At 39.0% G+C, this 17,028-nt stretch overlaps 1 protein-coding gene across 4 annotated transcripts in view; it reads left to right on the forward strand.

Annotated features, from left to right (window-relative positions):
• Positions 1 to 17,028, forward strand: part of LOC141479878 (P protein-like) — a 36,764-nt gene that overhangs the window by 11,462 nt on the left and 8,274 nt on the right. For 3 of the 4 annotated variants that reach the window (XM_074184095.1, XM_074184094.1, XM_074184097.1), the window contains 9 exons: positions 1,770 to 2,036; positions 2,511 to 2,714; positions 2,792 to 2,907; positions 5,509 to 5,647; positions 5,768 to 5,903; positions 8,930 to 9,165; positions 11,576 to 11,669; positions 11,730 to 11,872; positions 14,240 to 14,498. In XM_074184095.1, coding sequence (XP_074040196.1) covers positions 1,770 to 2,036; positions 2,511 to 2,714; positions 2,792 to 2,907; positions 5,509 to 5,647; positions 5,768 to 5,903; positions 8,930 to 9,165; positions 11,576 to 11,669; positions 11,730 to 11,872; positions 14,240 to 14,498 — 1,594 coding nt within the window. The remainder of the gene's footprint in view (positions 1 to 1,769; positions 2,037 to 2,510; positions 2,715 to 2,791; positions 2,908 to 5,508; positions 5,648 to 5,767; positions 5,904 to 8,929; positions 9,166 to 11,575; positions 11,670 to 11,729; positions 11,873 to 14,239; positions 14,499 to 17,028) is intronic. The other variant, XM_074184096.1, reaches the window with a different exon arrangement.

The following is a 17,028-nucleotide window of genomic DNA, read 5'->3' on the forward strand; positions in this document are numbered from 1 at the left end:
GTATATTCCAGCTTCCGTCTCCTGTTCGGTTTTCGACTCGTCTGTATACCAGGTGTTCCTGCCAAGTCATGTTCTCGCGATAACTTTCATTCTCCACTCTTCGCGGTCTAAGACTTCTAACGTATAGTTTGGTTCGAACATGTAGAACATGTTACAACATGACATTACAGCACCATTTGTCTGATGATGTATGGTAATGCAGCAGGAGAACTCTTACCACCATACGTTAATTATGAAACTAAAATTTTAGGCCAGATTTTCACTTTGAAATATACAACCTCTGATGGGTCACATGTGGCCTTACACTCACCCTCCCTACTCTACAAATACAGATATACAACCTCTACAAGGAAAAAATATCTTCTGTGAAGAATTCAAGGCATTTCGTCGAATTACTAGAGGCAATTGAAATCACGGAGCAAGAAAATCAATCAGTTTCGGCGTGGGAAGCCTTCAGGTATACCAACGTTCCTGTCGAAGAAGCACTTTGAATCATACAGAGAAAGCTATCCGTAAACGAGGACCTGAAAGATAGAACAAACTTACCTATAGAAGTAATCACGGACGTTCTAGGATGATGTATATGGAATTGCTTTCCAACTGAAGGACGAATTTATTACGCGAGATGAGGGACTGCTAATGGGATTGACACTTTAACCAGTCATAGCCAACGTATATATGGAGTAGTTCGAAACTCTGGCCATTGAAGAAGCCCACAAGAAGCCCCGAGTCTGGTTGAGATAGGTTGACGAAACTTTCATAGTATGGAACCATGGATAGCAGAACTAGACACCTTCGTGAAGTACATCAACAACGTAAGTCCTTCCATTACTTTCACAATGGAGAAGGAATCCACAACGAATTGCCATTCTTAGACGTATTGATGAAGAGGACTAACACTGAGTGAGAAACATCTGTACACTGAAAAACCTACTCATACGGGACAGTATCTGAATCACAAATCCAACCATCATCAGCCTACCAAAAGAGGAATCATCAATACTTTGGTGAATCTAGTGAATCCTCACAAGGAAAAGAAGCTGTCACAACCAGTGCTAGCCCTTCCTTACGTCAGAGGATTGTCGTAAAGGATGAGAATAATTGGGTCCAAGTACAACATCTGATTCTGCTTCAGATCCAGAAACACTATCCATAGCAGCCTCACAAAAACCAGGCCACCAAACGCGGACTGCGATTCCAAGAATTGCTTTACCGGATACCATGTGAGTGCGGCAAATCCTATATCGGTTAGACTAAGAAGCCATGGAAAGTCCTTACTGCTGAGCACAAGAGAAACACACAGCGAGGAGAAACCAGCTAGACGTAGTATTTTTCCGACCGTTCAAAGTTCATTGGTGGAAGATAGTGAATAAATAGAAATCAAAGGTTGATTGTGAAATTTACCAACCATTCCGAAACAGAGATCATCTTCACTGCTAAATCAGTAATAGAAAAAAGTGGCTACGAAATCTGAAGACAATCTGAAAGCCGGCACTAATGTACAACCAGTGCTCGAAATACTTCCTGCTTTCAAACACACTGAGCCAGCTGTAGATCCAGAGGTCATCGGTTAGGTATTTATTGAATTTCTTGGAAATAAACAGAAAGAGTTAGCCAAGCAAAATGAAGACGCAAAAAAATTTCAAGTTGATTCAAAACGATGATGCTAACTTGATTAGCGAAACACGTGTCGAAAGATACCTTAATACTGTTATTTCCATTAGTTTTATTCAATAGTGCTAAGTTTGAACATTTCCAATTTGTTTCAGAACGTGTCTGAGGCGTGGAAAGTTCCTATAGTACCAGAAAAGATGATCGGTCAAGTACCAGAAGTAGATCATTTGAAAATAATCGACCTTAACGAATTCGAAGTAGACGACGCCTCTTACAAAATGTTGAGAATCCAGTTCAAGACAAATCTGAATACGAATTTTCCTGTTTCTATGGGATACAATCTACACCCGATTGATGTCAATGACGGTATCATTTATGGAGCTCTGGTTTTGATTATGTTGTACGTTCTTATAATATTTGAGGTCAGTATTGTACGAGCATTATCCACATAGGTAGAATTGGATCATCTGGCTCAAAATCAATCTAATCAATCTGGTTTTGTTCGATAGATTTCATTATTCAGGAAATTGAAGGTCGACAAAGCTGGTGACTATGATAGTCATTCAAGGCTGCCCCTTGTTGTAGCTCACTGCTAGGAGAAGAAGAAGATAATGTTGGTGCTCATCTGATGCTCATCTTCACATGTCTTAGTTGTTCGTCAGAATTGAGACCAACATTTTCTATAGCACTAGATAGTAAGACTGGGAATGACCCTCACGATTACCAGATTTGTAGATCATTGATAACCATTAATTTAGATTCGTATTTATTTTGGGTGAAGTGTGTCTTCAATACAATTATAGTGCAAGAATTGTATAATTATTATCATTGATACTGCTATTAATTTTTGTCAATAATTTGAAATAATTTATTCTACAAAACTTCATATATTCTAGTTGATTCATAGAACCCTTGCCTCCCTGTTAGCTAGTACGCTGACTGTAGCAATCTTAGCATCGTATGATCAAAGACCAACATTGGATGTGATAATATCTTGGATAGATATCGAAACCATGACGTTGTTGTTTTCTATGATGGTTCTAGTATCGATATTCAGTGAAACTGGAATATTCGATTATGCTGCCGTTTTTGCATACAAGGTAAGACTTCTTATTTCTAACCAAGGAAATAAAGTGGGTAGTTGGCTAAATCGAATAATTTGAAACTTATTTTTCAGAAAGCGAAAGGGAGATTGTGGCCACTGATAAATATGTTATGCCTTCTCACAACTATAGTCTCTTTCTTTCTGGATAATGTAACGACTGCTCTTTTGATTACACCTATCACCATCAAGTAGGTATAATAATGGTATAATGTTGATACATTCTAAAAGAGATTTTTACCTCATAATTTCGACAAATGAAACATTCAAATGTTTCTAAATCCATAAATTGGTGGATGTAGCCGTTTGTTTCATCCAGACAGTCATAAATTAGCAGCCTACAATTCAGTGTTGCACATAGCGTTCTCACTGCCTTCTTCTGCTAACAATCTAGCTAGGAAAATTGATATAATTACACAGATAGGTCATAATAATGGTTTCAAAGCAGATACTATCCAGAAGTTAGTCAGAAAACAAAGTCGTAAATTCACTTACAGATTAATATACCCTCAGGTCAAACAACCAGAAATCAAGAAATGGGTAACGCTAACATATTAAGGAAAAAGAACAGAGATAATTGCGGGTTTCTTCAGAAAAAACAATGTGGAAGTGGCATTCAGACCACATGCCAGGTTATCTCATTTCCTTTTCAATGCCAAAGAAAGTTGGACAAGTTGGAGAAATCTGGAGTGTATAAGCTTAAGTGTTCGGAGTGTTACAGTGTTTATGTGGGACAATGTGGCCGAAATTTCCAAAAACGGTATGCTGAACATGAAAGGTCCTTTAGACTAGGAAAAAAAGATTCGACGTTTTCAAACCATTCCTTGGCATGCAACCACAATTTTCCGAATCTAAACGATACGGAAATTTTGCACTATGCAAGAAAGGGTTACAAACTCAATTATTTAGAATCCTTGGAAATTCACAAGCATAAATATTGCGGGTGCAACCTCTTAAATGATCAAATCGATTTAGTTTACTAGCCGGTTTTCAAATTGGCACATCAGCATTGTAAACTGTAAATTCAGGTACTCAATCAAGCCAAGTACCTCAATTAGTACTTACAGGGGTGGTATAGAATGGCTAATATAATGAACCATTGTTAGTTTGAAAATGTCCGTATAAGACAAAACTGCAGTAACGTTAGTTACAAATAAAAGTGGTAAAAAACATAGAAAGTTTCATTTCTCTCTTCTTCATTGTTTCTAAATCCATTGAAAATATTTTGTGGAAAGTAACTTGAGCTTGTCCCCGGTTTGATTTTTCACTATAGCCGAATTTTTATTTGGTTTTTTATGTACAAGGAATACTTCAATTACAATCAGTCATTTCGAAGTATTGATAGCCAGATAGATATTTATTTATTATTTGTTGTGAATGTACATCAGTGGTAGGTCAATATATGACAATTCCATGTAGCACCGATTGAAAAAAAAGTTCATCAGTTCTCATCTCTAAGGACCTTTCTATACAAGTTTTCTTTGTGTTCCCATTGGTATATTTTCCCAGTATATATTCTTTTGGTTTCTTATTGACTTATTTCCCGATCTGGTGACGTTCAAAAGATTTTGGTTCCCATGTAGCTGCTTCAAAGCAGATACGAGTATTCGGCGTTGACGCTGGCTGTTCTGGGTATTCTTGTCTTCAGTATTGGGTTCAGAGCAGATATTTGGCGTTGCTACTGGGTATTTTTATGTTCATTATTGGGTCAATCTATTCTTGTCTATCAGGCCTTTCGTAACCAATATCTTAGACTAGGAAAGTTCATGCACTTGTGATGCACTGTTTGGAATCTTTGGTGTGGTAATGAATATTACTGGAGGTTTTTCCCAACACCGAATCGTTATTTTAACATCTCGACACGTTTTTCTTCAAGAGGAAATTTGATTTTCCTCTTGAAGATGATCACTTGGTGATCGAAACACGTGTCGAAGTGTTAAAATAACGGTTTGGTGTTGGGAAAAACTCCAGTAATATATGGAAATTCAGTTCATCGAAATATGATTCGTATACTTTCATTCTATACGATTAGGTTATCACTTAGAGTTCTCAAATTACTGCATTTTTTTTAAAGACAAAACACAAGCACTACAGGAAAATCTCTGGGGCGCTCTAAGAGCGGTGCCTGTGCGAAAGTAGTGATTCACGTTGGATTTGAGTCGCTGGAAACTAAATTCATTTGGAAATTCATTGGTCCTGTTTTGTGTTGTATGATAGTTATTTAAGAGTAACATAGATTATGCTTTTCCCTGACATTACTCCCAGTACTAGAGAGTGAAAGGGTGTATCATATCCTGTCACAGATAGGTAAGAAGTAAAGTCGAGTTCTCAGAAATATGGAATCCTTTTTTAGAAAACAGTTTTAATCTCTCATAAGGTTCACATTAGACGATCGTTGTAATATTCGTTGTGAGGTTCGCCTTCCAAACATAGCATAAGGTTGTTGAATTTCCATCATAAAACAGGCTATTCACTATTTTGACATCTTCGACTCATACAGGGGCACTTTGAACAGTACAGTATTTGAACAGTATTTCTGCACGAAAAAAGGAGTAAAAATAGCGTTCAACAAATTGGACTGCTCATTTTAGGGTTCCAAAGTGGGCAACTTTTTCTTTGAATTGTTGAACAAATGAAAAGTAACAAAGGCGAATCTGGTTTCTTATATATTTCTTTTATTCTTTCGTTCATTGATTTTTCTTGTCGAATTAGAGGTTCAGCAGCTCTTTAAAGTTAGTCAAAACATTGATCAGTCCGGGGAATAATTTACTGATCAAAAAACATATTTTCAGGTTATGCGAAGTGATGAAAGTGAATCCACGACAAATATTGATGTATACACTGATCTTTGCCAACATAGGAGGAGCAATAACCCCAATAGGAGATCCTCCTAATGTCATCATCGCAAATAACCAAAAAGTTGTACAATCTGTAAGTAGCTGATGGAATAAGTTCGAACATTAGTAAAAGTTTATCATTATTTCCTGAACAAATCCTTATTATTTGCAGCAAATGTGAAAGTTTCAAAAATACTCCATTACTTTCTTTCAGGGGGTCAATTTTGGTATATTTACAATTCATATGGGTGCAGGAGCTTTGCTTGTCCTCGTTGTTGTTTATATTCAAATTCGCATCTTATACAGAGATAAAAAGTACTATGCTTACGATGAACCTACAGAACTGAAAGGTAAGAAATTGTAAATAGTTGTTCTATATCAGTAGATAGTATGTAATTGGTGGAATTATTTCGGAAAATCTTCACTGTAAGTCAAACTGCAGAGTGGTTGAAACAGGAGTGGTTAAATGCGATTTGTAACGTGTAGGTTTCCTGAAATACAGTGATATTTGTACTTGAGGTGCTTGAACTATCTGTATCTGTATCTGTTGAGTAGGGAGGTTGAGTGTAGACCCACAACACTTAGGCCACATGTGACCCATTGTACATCCTCCCGAGGAGTTGTCCCCCTAGGTCATCATCCATCCTGTCCTTTCCAGGATGGTGGACAGGCCACTAGGACACATCTCCTTTATTTTGGCAGGTGTAGGTCGAAACTCGCCGAACACACACTCTCTTTGGCAACCTTGAGATGTCTCACGGTGGCCTCCGCGAAGGTTTTGGAGGGTGTAGCGACATTACTGTCGTTGCGCGGCTTCTTCAACCGTCTTGGGGTTCCCTCCGTGGAGGTGCACAAATAGAGGAGCTTTTCTGCAGGGATAGCCGGTTCCTTGCCTTTATTCAAGGCGGAGCTCTTTGCGCCCGCCGCAGGAAGTGCCCTCGATGTTGGAGGTGGAGTAGGGGAGGAGGAGGGTGCACTTATAGTTGCTGCCACTCCTGCTTCCTTCGCTCTCTTTCTTCTTTTGGACTCGGTGCCGCAAATGCGCTTACGCCTTGGCCTTTGTATTACATCACGAAGTGATCTGGTATGTCCTGCCTCATTCCAAGCGGTAAATTGGGATGGACATTTCTGTTCATCCTCAGCCACCGCCTTAAGTTGAGGTGAGCACTTCTGTCCAGCCTCGGGATTGGTTTTTGTTTTTGTTGTTCTTGTTTTTGTGTTTGTTTCATTCATGTGTGTTCCCACGAGTAGCAAGGGAAGAGTTGGCCACCTCTGGTAGAACTCCACATTACCAGAGGTAGGCTGATTACAATGAGGTTTCGCAAAGTTCCCTAAAGGGATCGTTCGTAACCACATATCACCCTGCGGCCATTCAGCTGTCGGCACGATTCATTACACCTTAGCTTGGGTAGGCTGGTCCATGGTGGTATGTTTTGCAAAGGCTTTTGAGGAGTTTTAGTTCCCCTCGCCGTACTTATTTCTGCCACTGACCAGGAGTCCGGCGACCCCGTTCGTAAGGCCAGTCCCCTGGCCGTTCCCCTATCCGCCACCTGGGAACGCGCCCGATAGGTAGGCCAACCCACGGGGTGCTTGAACTATGTCAGGATACGAATAGGATTAAACTAAGTATGCCATTCAAAAATAATGTTAGACTCCGAACTAAAAAATCTACTATTCATTCGGAAGGATAACTTCAGTATCTCTGTGAAATTCAAAATACTATGCTTCAATTTCAGCTAGTTTTTCTGATTATAATGATAATTATGCTATCCAGGCCTGAATGCTTTGTAGTTTGTTGCTATCGATGTTTCGTAATTTCGAATCGTCGTGTTTTAAAATCCAAAAGTTATAAAAAATGGCAGAAAAATCAGTACTTGAAGTGATAAATTTGGAATAACGCAGTCGAGAAACATGGAGAGTCGACAGCTGTGGTGCTTGCTATTTCTAAGGCCTTTGACTGTGTGTGTGGCCTGAGGGTTTGCTGGCCAACCCTCAGCTTGTAGGCTGATTTTTGTGTTCGGCTCTCCAGCTTCCTGCAAAAAACGTTTCCTGCAACTAGCCCTCGATGGATATCTCTCAAATAATTTTACCATCAACGCTGGTGTTCCCTAGGGAGCTATAATGTCCCCAATATATCAACGTCTTATTTGAAAAAACCAAGAATCCAATATATAGTTTTGCTGACGACAGCACACTTGCTTCGTCATTTCATTTGGATTCCAGAACATCGGTTGCGGATGTACATCTTCACCGGCAGCAGGAGGTTGCTTATCTTAATGAGGATCTAGAGGTGATTTAAAATTGGGGTGGTGAAAGTAACCAGGTTCAAATTTAATGCCACGAAAACTCAGGCATCGGTTTCCTCCAGAAATATAAATGTCTATAAAACGGATATAATAATGTCAGGACAGACAATTCCGCTTTCAGCTTCGATACGTTTGTTGGGGGTTAAAATGGACACTAATGTGTCTTGGCACAGAGTTAGAGTCAGATGCTACAAATGCAATACGGATTTATACAGACGGCTCAAAAACCAAAGAAGGCTTGGGATGTGGAGTGTACTCCAGATCACTAAGCCTAAGGATTAAGTGGAGAATGGGAAGAAATACCAGCGTGGTCCAAACAGAACTGGCTGGTATCTCAATCGCCACAAAAGAAATAACCAAGAAAGGAATTTCTGGCAAAAACATAACAATCTGCACTGACAGCAGACAAACCCTATTAGTCTTGAACAGACAACGTATAACCTCAGGGCTAGTACTAGAGTGTCACCAAGATTTAGCCAAAGCCTCGGTAGATAATAACATTATCCTGAGTTGGGTTGAAGGGCATGACAGGAGTAAAGGTAATCGTACTGCCGACTCTTTAGCCAAGGAAGCGGCTGGACTAAGAATTTTATGACCCAGTGGCACCTACAGTCGGATGACTTCGACAATTGCGGAACTAGTCAAAAGTTACACCGATGCTCAATCCTCAAAGAGATGGGATGGAATCAAAGGATGTAATCTTGCCAGGATCACTTTGGGCGACCCTCTTAAGGCGCCTTAAGGATTTTTCCGTAGTGCTTGTGTTTTGTCATGAAAAAAATATTAGTTTTGATGATTCAATAGAAAAGTGGGGAGAGAAAAACTATCTGAATGAAGCTAGTGATTGGTTTTTCAAATCTGGTATTGATTTTTTAACATTTTGGAAAAGATTATGAGATATGGATTTCAATTTTGTAACTTACATTCGAATGGAAAGAGGTTAGAAAAATATGTTATTCAAAACTGTACAAAATCATTATATTGTACTCAAAAAATTCATGTTGATATCGACTTATTGTGCGATACAATTTTGAAGTGTAACTCATCTTCTTCTATCTTTTCTTCTTCAGATCTCAAGGCCGAACTTGCTGTCTGGGAAAGAACAGCGGCTTCTGTAAGCAGGTACAGCAAAGACGAAGATATTGTTAAAGACACCCTATTGAAACAAACACAGCAGCTCCAAATGAGGCTTCGAAGACATACCGAGAGCAATATCAGTAGTCATATAGATAGTCAACTCGATATTATCGGAGAGGCAGTAGATGAAAGTAAGAATTCGACCACGATTGAAGATTTAGAGAAACAGGTATACTCCATGAGGTCATTTTCTGAAACACAATTCAATTGAACTATTTGTTGAACATACTCGTTCACAGTCTCTTTCCCAATCGCCATTATTTTTAACCAGTGAATACTCATTACCGATCTTGATGCTAGACAATATTTTTCTTTTTCTCCTTCACCTGTTATGAGGAAGAGGCAACAATATTCTCCATGGTTTCCAACGAAAATACCCAACCCCGAGAGAAAGAGACAAACATTGAAACGAACTTATCAAGTATCATAAGATCCAATTACAGGCCCCAAGAGAAATTCTTTATACAAAGAACCAAGTCTTGTTAGAGGTAATCAAGGAGTATAGTTAATTGCATACTATAGTAACTTTCATAAGTTTGTTTGAGAGTGGTAACAAATATCATGTTATCAAAAGACACATTCAGCCAAGCTAGCGTAGAGATACGCAACATACGGAAATCGGTAATCAAGAGCGGAAAACGAACTCCCTCCTAACTGTCACCATCATCACCACTGCTTGTACAACCCTACGTCAAAGGATTGTCGAAAAGGATAAGAATAATTGGGTCAGAGTACATCAGAATATGCGTCAGATCCGGAAACACCATCCGCAGCAACCCGTAGCAGGCCACCAAACGCGGACTAAGATTCCAAGAATTGCATTTACCGGATACCCTGTGAGTGCGGAAAATCCTATATCGGTGAAACTAAGAGGCCATTAAAAGTCCGCATTGCCGAGCACAAGAAAAACACACAGCGAGGAGAAACAAGCAAATCGGGAATAGCAGAGCATATTTGGAGTCATCAACATTAAGTCATTAAGTGGTCCCAAGTTGAAATCATCCACTGGAAGGATCACTGATTTAAGAAGAAGTTCAAAGACGCTGCATATATTATGTCCAATGACGCATTCAGTCACGCTAACGTAAAAATACGCAACATATGGAAACCGGTCAACTCCCGCCAAACGATCAACTAACGCTAAACCGGTGAAGTGGAGAGAGAAAAGAGGGGTGAACCCTTTTTCCAGTAGACGAAATTGCGGCAAGCAGGATGGCCAACCAAGTTAAACAGGCCATCGATGATCACCGAAACGAAGGGTGGGAGGAGCTCTTGGAATCCCTAGAGACTGAGAAGGACGAGCTTTGGCGAGTCGCCCGCAGACTCAGAGGGAAGAAGACTGCTCCCTCACCCATTCACGGAGAGCGGGGAGTGTGCTACTCCACCGCCGACAAAGCGTTGGCCTTTGCCGACACGATGAAACGTCAGTTTCAACTTAACGTTGACGACAATGACGACATCGACCGCGATATGCTGTTAGAAGTTCGGGTACACCGCATCCTCAGGGAGGATGACGACGATAACATCCGTCCGGTTTCTGTGGAAAGCGGGGAGTGTGCTACTCCCCCGCCGACAAAGCGTTGGCCTTTGCCGACACGATGAGACGTCAGTTTTATTTTAACGTTGACGACAATGACGACATCGACCGCGATATGCTGTTGGAAGATCGGGTACACCGTATCCTCAGGGAGGATGATGACGATAACATCCGTCCGGCTTCTGTGGAAGAGCTGAAGGGTTACATCAGGGCCGCAAAGGCCAAGAAAGCCCCGGGGTCGATTCAATAACTAATACATTTTTGAAAAGACTCCCGGACAACTGTGTCGAAATACATATCATAAACAGTGCCCCAGAAGGTGGAAGCATGCGATCGTCGTCATGATCCCAAAACAGGGTCAAAACCAGCTGTTCCCGCAGAACTATCGCCCGATTAGTCTGTTCTCATCGGCAGCTAAGCTGGCTGAAAGAGTCGTTCTGTAAAGACTCAACGAAGAAGTAAAGGACCGAAATGTTCTGCCTGACGAACAGGTCGGCTTCAGGAGAGAACACTCCACTGAGTTACAGGCTCTGAGACTGGTCGAAAAAACCATCGCGGAACTGAATCAGAATCGAAAAGTCCATGTCGTTTTATTAGACATCTCGAAGGCTTGTGATCATGTATGTTACGAAGGCCTTCTGCATAAACTAATCGCGTTTGACCTGCCTCGGGGCCTGATCCGATGGATTGGGTCCTTCCTGAAAGACAGAACATTCTCTCCCACGCTGGACTCCCTTTACACCAGCGACCTTCCGAGAACTTGAAATTCAGTTGATTTCAACTGATTTTTTCGTTCAGTATTCCAAGATTTGTTGAAACTACATAAATTTACTCGTGTATAAAAAAAAATTTAATATGAACATTCTGAAAAGAAACTTGGGTGTTTATTAAAAAAAATTGAACTTGAATCATAATTAACTTATTTATGTGATGAGAAACTCAAATGTAGAATAAATATCTCAAATTCATATCAAAACGTACAGATATTTATTTTGATTTTCACTAAGAGGCGTTTTCTAAACCAATATTGTTTTTCTTTCAGTATCCCATCCGTAACAAGAGTTTATTGGTAAAGTCTGGAGTGACTTTATTCATAGTTATCTGCGTGTTTTTCCTGAATAGCATTCCGGCACTGAGTGAGTGGCCATAAAATGAATATTTCACTTTCCAATCACATCAGTAAAATTCGTTTGTAGGTAAACTGGGTTTAGGATGGACCGCGTTTTTGGGCGCATTACTACTTCTTCTTCTTTACGATAGTCATGACCTAGAAGCCGTACTTGCCAGAGTTGAGTGGTCAACTCTGATTTTTTTTGCATCACTGTTTATCATGATGGAGGTGAGTGAAATTAATGCCAGAAATGTCACTAATAGATGAAACGAATGAAATTTGTACACTCGAAATATGATTTATCTAGGTTGTTTAAAAAGGTTTGTATATTTTAATGTCATGTGGTTTTGAAGCACAATAAATATTTATTCTACTGTGTCGTGTTAGTGTTCTATCTGTATCTGTAGAGCAGGGAAGGTGAATATAGGCCCACAGCACTGAGGCCACGTGTGACCCATTGTATATCCTCCCGAAGAGTTGTCCTTCTAGGTCAACGTACATCCTGTCCTTTCCAGGAAGGTGGACAGGTCACTAGGGGACATCTCCTTTATAACGGCAGGTGCACGCCAAGACAAAACAGGACATTTTCATCTTCCTGTTCACACATTGCATAGAGGTGTGTACACTAGCCCCATATTATGAAGGTGTTTTCTTAGTTGACAGTGGTCAGTCAGAAATATTACTGTTAAGCGACGGTTTTTCTTGGTCATCGTCAGATATTTCTTTGGCGCCACATTTCCAGGGTCGCCCAGGGTCACTCTGGCAAGACTGCATCCTTTGATTACATCCCATCTCTTTAAGGATTGAGCATGGGTGTGACTTTTGGCTAGTTCCGCAAATGTCGAAGTCATCAGGCCGTTCCATATTATGAAGGTGTCGTCTATGTATCTCAACCAGACTCGGGGCTTCTTGTGAGCTTCTTCAATGGCCAGAGTTTCAAAAAAACCCAATTTATATATTGGCTATAACAGGTGAAAGTGGCGTTCCCATTGGCAGTCCCTCATCTTGCGTAAAGAATTCGTCCTTCAGTTGAAAGTAGCAGTTTCGTACACAGCATCCTAGTAATTCCATGATTACTTGTATCGTTAGGTTTGTTCTGTCTTTCAGGTCCCCATCTTCGGATATCTTCTTCTGTATGATTTGAAGAGGCTTTGTAGAGGCTTTCCAGGTCGAAACTTATCAGTTGATTCTGCTCTTTGACTTTGATTTCCCCTAGTAGTTCAACAAAATAATTTAATTATTGGTAGTGAAAATCTGGACAATTTCTGAGTGGCTGAATCTCTGGAGTTAATGATCGGTCTGAGCGGAACATCCTTTTTGTGGATTTTGGGTAGTACATACAGGTGAGGGGGCTTACTGTGGTGCGTTGTTAGCAATGATCCCTCTTTTTCCGTAAAATAGACTTCATGTTTTTTTCAAAGTCTGGCACAACTTCCTTTCAATTGATGCAGTAGAGTCTCTTACGATCTTCGTGTATTTTCCTTTGTGAAGCACCTCTTCAATCTTCTGTTCGTAGAGATCAATATTCATCACAACAGTAGCGTTTCCCTTATCTGCAGGGAAGATCTTGATGGTGTTGTCTCTCCGTAGTCCGTTCAGAGCTCTTCGTTCTTCATTGCTGATGTTAAAAGTTGAAACTAGTTCTCGATCTAGCTGTTCTCTGATTTTCCATCTGAATCCTTCTGCCTCGATCTGATCAATAAGGGCACTGGTGAATTTTACTGCAGTTGTTATTTCCAAAGTGGGCACAGATGTTGGTGCAATGGCGAAGTTTAGACCTTTCCTCAACAAAGATTTCTCTATGTCCGTGAGCAGGCGGGAACTCATGTTGATGACGTTGGCGGCTTCATAGTTGGTCTGTTCTTGTTCTGCATTTGGGCATTGTTTCCTTACTAACTTTCCCCACTTCCTGTTGTGGGTATTCTCCATGTCTTGTCGGACCTTCAAGCACGTGCTTTCAATCTTGGCAAAGATTGGTCCATGATCCTCTTCCAAGGTCTCTCTTCTTATTTCTTCAAAACGTTCATAACGTTCAAAACGACATAACTTGGTTTGAAATCTTTTCATTTTCATCTTTCATTTTTTGTTAATGATAATTTTTAATTTTTTTCATTGGTTGAGACTGACCCATCACAAACTGAATAGATGAATAAATGAATGAGTGAGTGAATGAATGAATAATAGGCTTTCTTATAGTGGATTTGGAGGTTTAGTTCTGAAATAGTTTTGATCCTATCGAACTGGTAGCAATCAAATTGATTTGGAGGAAGGAAAAGAAGGACTGGAAACTGCTCGATACTTCAGAACTGCAATAATCTTCCCAATGTGTGTTTTGTTGACTGATTTGGCGTTATCAAGGGATGAACAATAATCTAATTGATTCAAAAATGTAATATCAAACAATTAAGTTGATGTATTTGTCTATGTTTCATTGTTTACGTTTCTATAATTATAAGTCCATACTCTTAATGAATGGCAAAGCTCAACTTTGAACTTTGACTGGATATTGTTTATGTTGTTGTTTTCTTGCAACGTCTATGATAACGATAGTGATTGAAACTTTCGATATGTCGATTCATTAACCTTTTTTTTCAGGCTCTCACTCGCCTAGGGTTGATAGGCTGGATTGGGAAACAAACTGAATCCTTAATCACATCAGTGAGTCCCGACTCCAGATTAGCAGCAGCTATAATATTGATTTTGTGGATCTCCGCTTCAACATCCTCTTTTGTGGATAATCTACCACTCACGACCATGATGGTCAAAATAGCCATCAACCTATCAGAAAACAAGGAGTTGGGTTTGCCACTTCAGCCTTTGGTATGGGCTCTATCTTTCGGTGCTTGTTTTGGAGGTATAGATATGTTTCACGTTTATCAAAAGGTTTTTTTGCGTAGGATAACAGGAACTCGATAGATTTTACACATTTTAATAATAATAATAATATCATTTATTATTATGCATAAAAAATACATTTATATATAAAAGGAAAAGGGTTAGCCAAAGACTATCTCCCACCCCTCCCAAAAATTATACAGTGAGTGTAAGAAAATAATTATAAAAATACTTATTTACTATCATAACAATGATATAGAAGAGAAAAATAATAGAGCATACAGTTGCTGATAACTCTTGATATTCTTAACATTATTTTGGTTAATTTAACGATTTCATTGAAGTACCATACATTGAATTTTAATTTTTTTAAATTGGCACTGAACGGTAAGCACCTGTGATTTTATTTATTTCTTAAATTGATGGATATTATGATTTGAGAGAGGTGAAATTTCATTCAGATAAGAAGGGACTATATAAGAAAAATATCCTTGAAATTTGGAAGTACGGTGCCTAGATGTGTTGAATGAGTTAATTCTCAAATTGACCATATGTATGTCAGGATGCCTGCTTGAAAAACTATATCAATAACTAGGTGTTTTAGATTGAAGCAACTTGAACAGAAAAATGTTTATCAATTTTTGGACTCTGTACCGCATATTCAGCTCCTTCATTTTTAACAAAAATGGTGTGAAATGTTCACCATATGGTATACAGCATATGAATCGCATGCGAGTATTTTGTATACGTTGTAACTTCTGCTTGTTATATTGTGGCAAAAATTGTAATACAAAGAACAACAATACTCGATATGGTGGTAAATAAGAGTTTTAACTAACCTGAGTTTCATTTCTTCTGATAACTGATACATGCATTTATATAGCGATTTGAGTTTGAAGAATGATTCTTTGAAAATGTTTGTCACATGTTCATGGAAAGACAAAGAGCTATCTATGGTTGCCCCAAGATTGTTAGCACTGTCTACACAGTCATTGTCTGCGTTATCGAGAGTGAGCCTAAAGTTACACTGAGTTTCTACTATTTGTCTTTGAGACCCTATGCATGAGGCCAAAGTTTTATTTGGATTGATTTTCAGTCCATGATTCTCCGAGTATAGGAATGTTTTGTGCGAATTTGTGTTTATATTGGCCACGCAACTTTCTGTATCGGTGTTATGAGAAGACAAATACAACTGTATTTCATCTGCGTATAGATGTACTTGAGAATGTTATAAGAAAGTGGGGTAATCAAAAATAAATACTGAAAACATCAAGCGTCCTAAAATACTTCCCTGCGGTACACCTGAGATTGTTTCTTTTAGGGATGACCATGAGTAATCATCCGGTTCGACCCTTAGGAATTGATTGTTCTTCTTTGATAACCTTTCAACTGGCAACATGATCACGAGACATTATTTATGGGTGACTTTTGGTCAATGTGTCAACAGTTATATAATTTATTTCTGACCGGGATATTATAAGCTTATATCGTCATAGTTACGCTATCAATAAAGAGGGTCATAACTCCCTTGGGACATTATAGATTTTATAATTCCCTCTACCTTTCACAAATAAAAATGAATAGAAATGAAAACTGAACCATATTTTATTTATTCACGTCATTACAAATAATAAATGAACAATTTTGAAATGTTCCCTGAAAATTACTTCCGCCACTGGAAACAATTTCTTCTTTTGTATGGCTGGAGCTTCTGTTCACTACAGTCGAGGTACCTGCCTCTTCTTACCAGTTCTTGAAAATATGCCAGAGATACAGTTTCAGTGACATCTTTTGGCATAACATTTTTCCGTGTCAGGCAGTCCAGATATATCTTGTATTCTTTTTGGTATACGGCTTCACTTTTCGATGGAATTAATGATTCTCTTGCTTGTCCAGCTTTTTTCAAAATATCCTCCATTATATTTGGGGTAGAAAACACGTTTTCACCGCAAACACAGCTTGATAACAAAGTTCTGTTTATAAACAAGTAACATAGCAACAACCTAGCAACAAGAAAACTCTACTATAATCAACGGTACCTGATTCAAATATACCGGGAAGGTAATGAATTGGTACATTTTTCCGTTTCAAAAATGAACAAAATTTTATTGAAATCGGTCAGAAATAAAATTATCTATGTACCACGGGAATTAATGAGCCTTAATAACCTCAGGCAATTGCTGTCCCTCGGGCCAGAGGCCCTCGGGACGCAAACTTTGCCATCGGTAATTAAGGCCCTCCTAATTCCCTTGATACATAAATAACTATTATTTCTGACCGGGATATTATAAGCTTATATCGTCATAGTTACGCTATCAATAAAGAGGGTCATAACTCCCTTGGGACATTATAGATTTTATAATTCCCTCTACCTTTCACAAGTAAAAATAAATAGAAATGAAAACTGAACCATATTTTATTTATTCACGTCATTACAAATAATAAATGTACAATTTTGAAATGTTCCCTGAAAATTACTTCCGCCACTGGAAACAATTTCTTCTTTTGTATGGCTGGAGCTTCTGTTCACTACAGTCGAGGTACCTGCC

The sequence above is a fragment of the Leptinotarsa decemlineata genome, unplaced genomic scaffold (assembly GCF_025532065.1).
Source record: "Leptinotarsa decemlineata unplaced genomic scaffold, Ldec_3_MD MMD2_tig00026354_RagTag_RagTag, whole genome shotgun sequence".
Classification (NCBI taxonomy): Eukaryota; Metazoa; Arthropoda; class Insecta; order Coleoptera; family Chrysomelidae; genus Leptinotarsa; species Leptinotarsa decemlineata.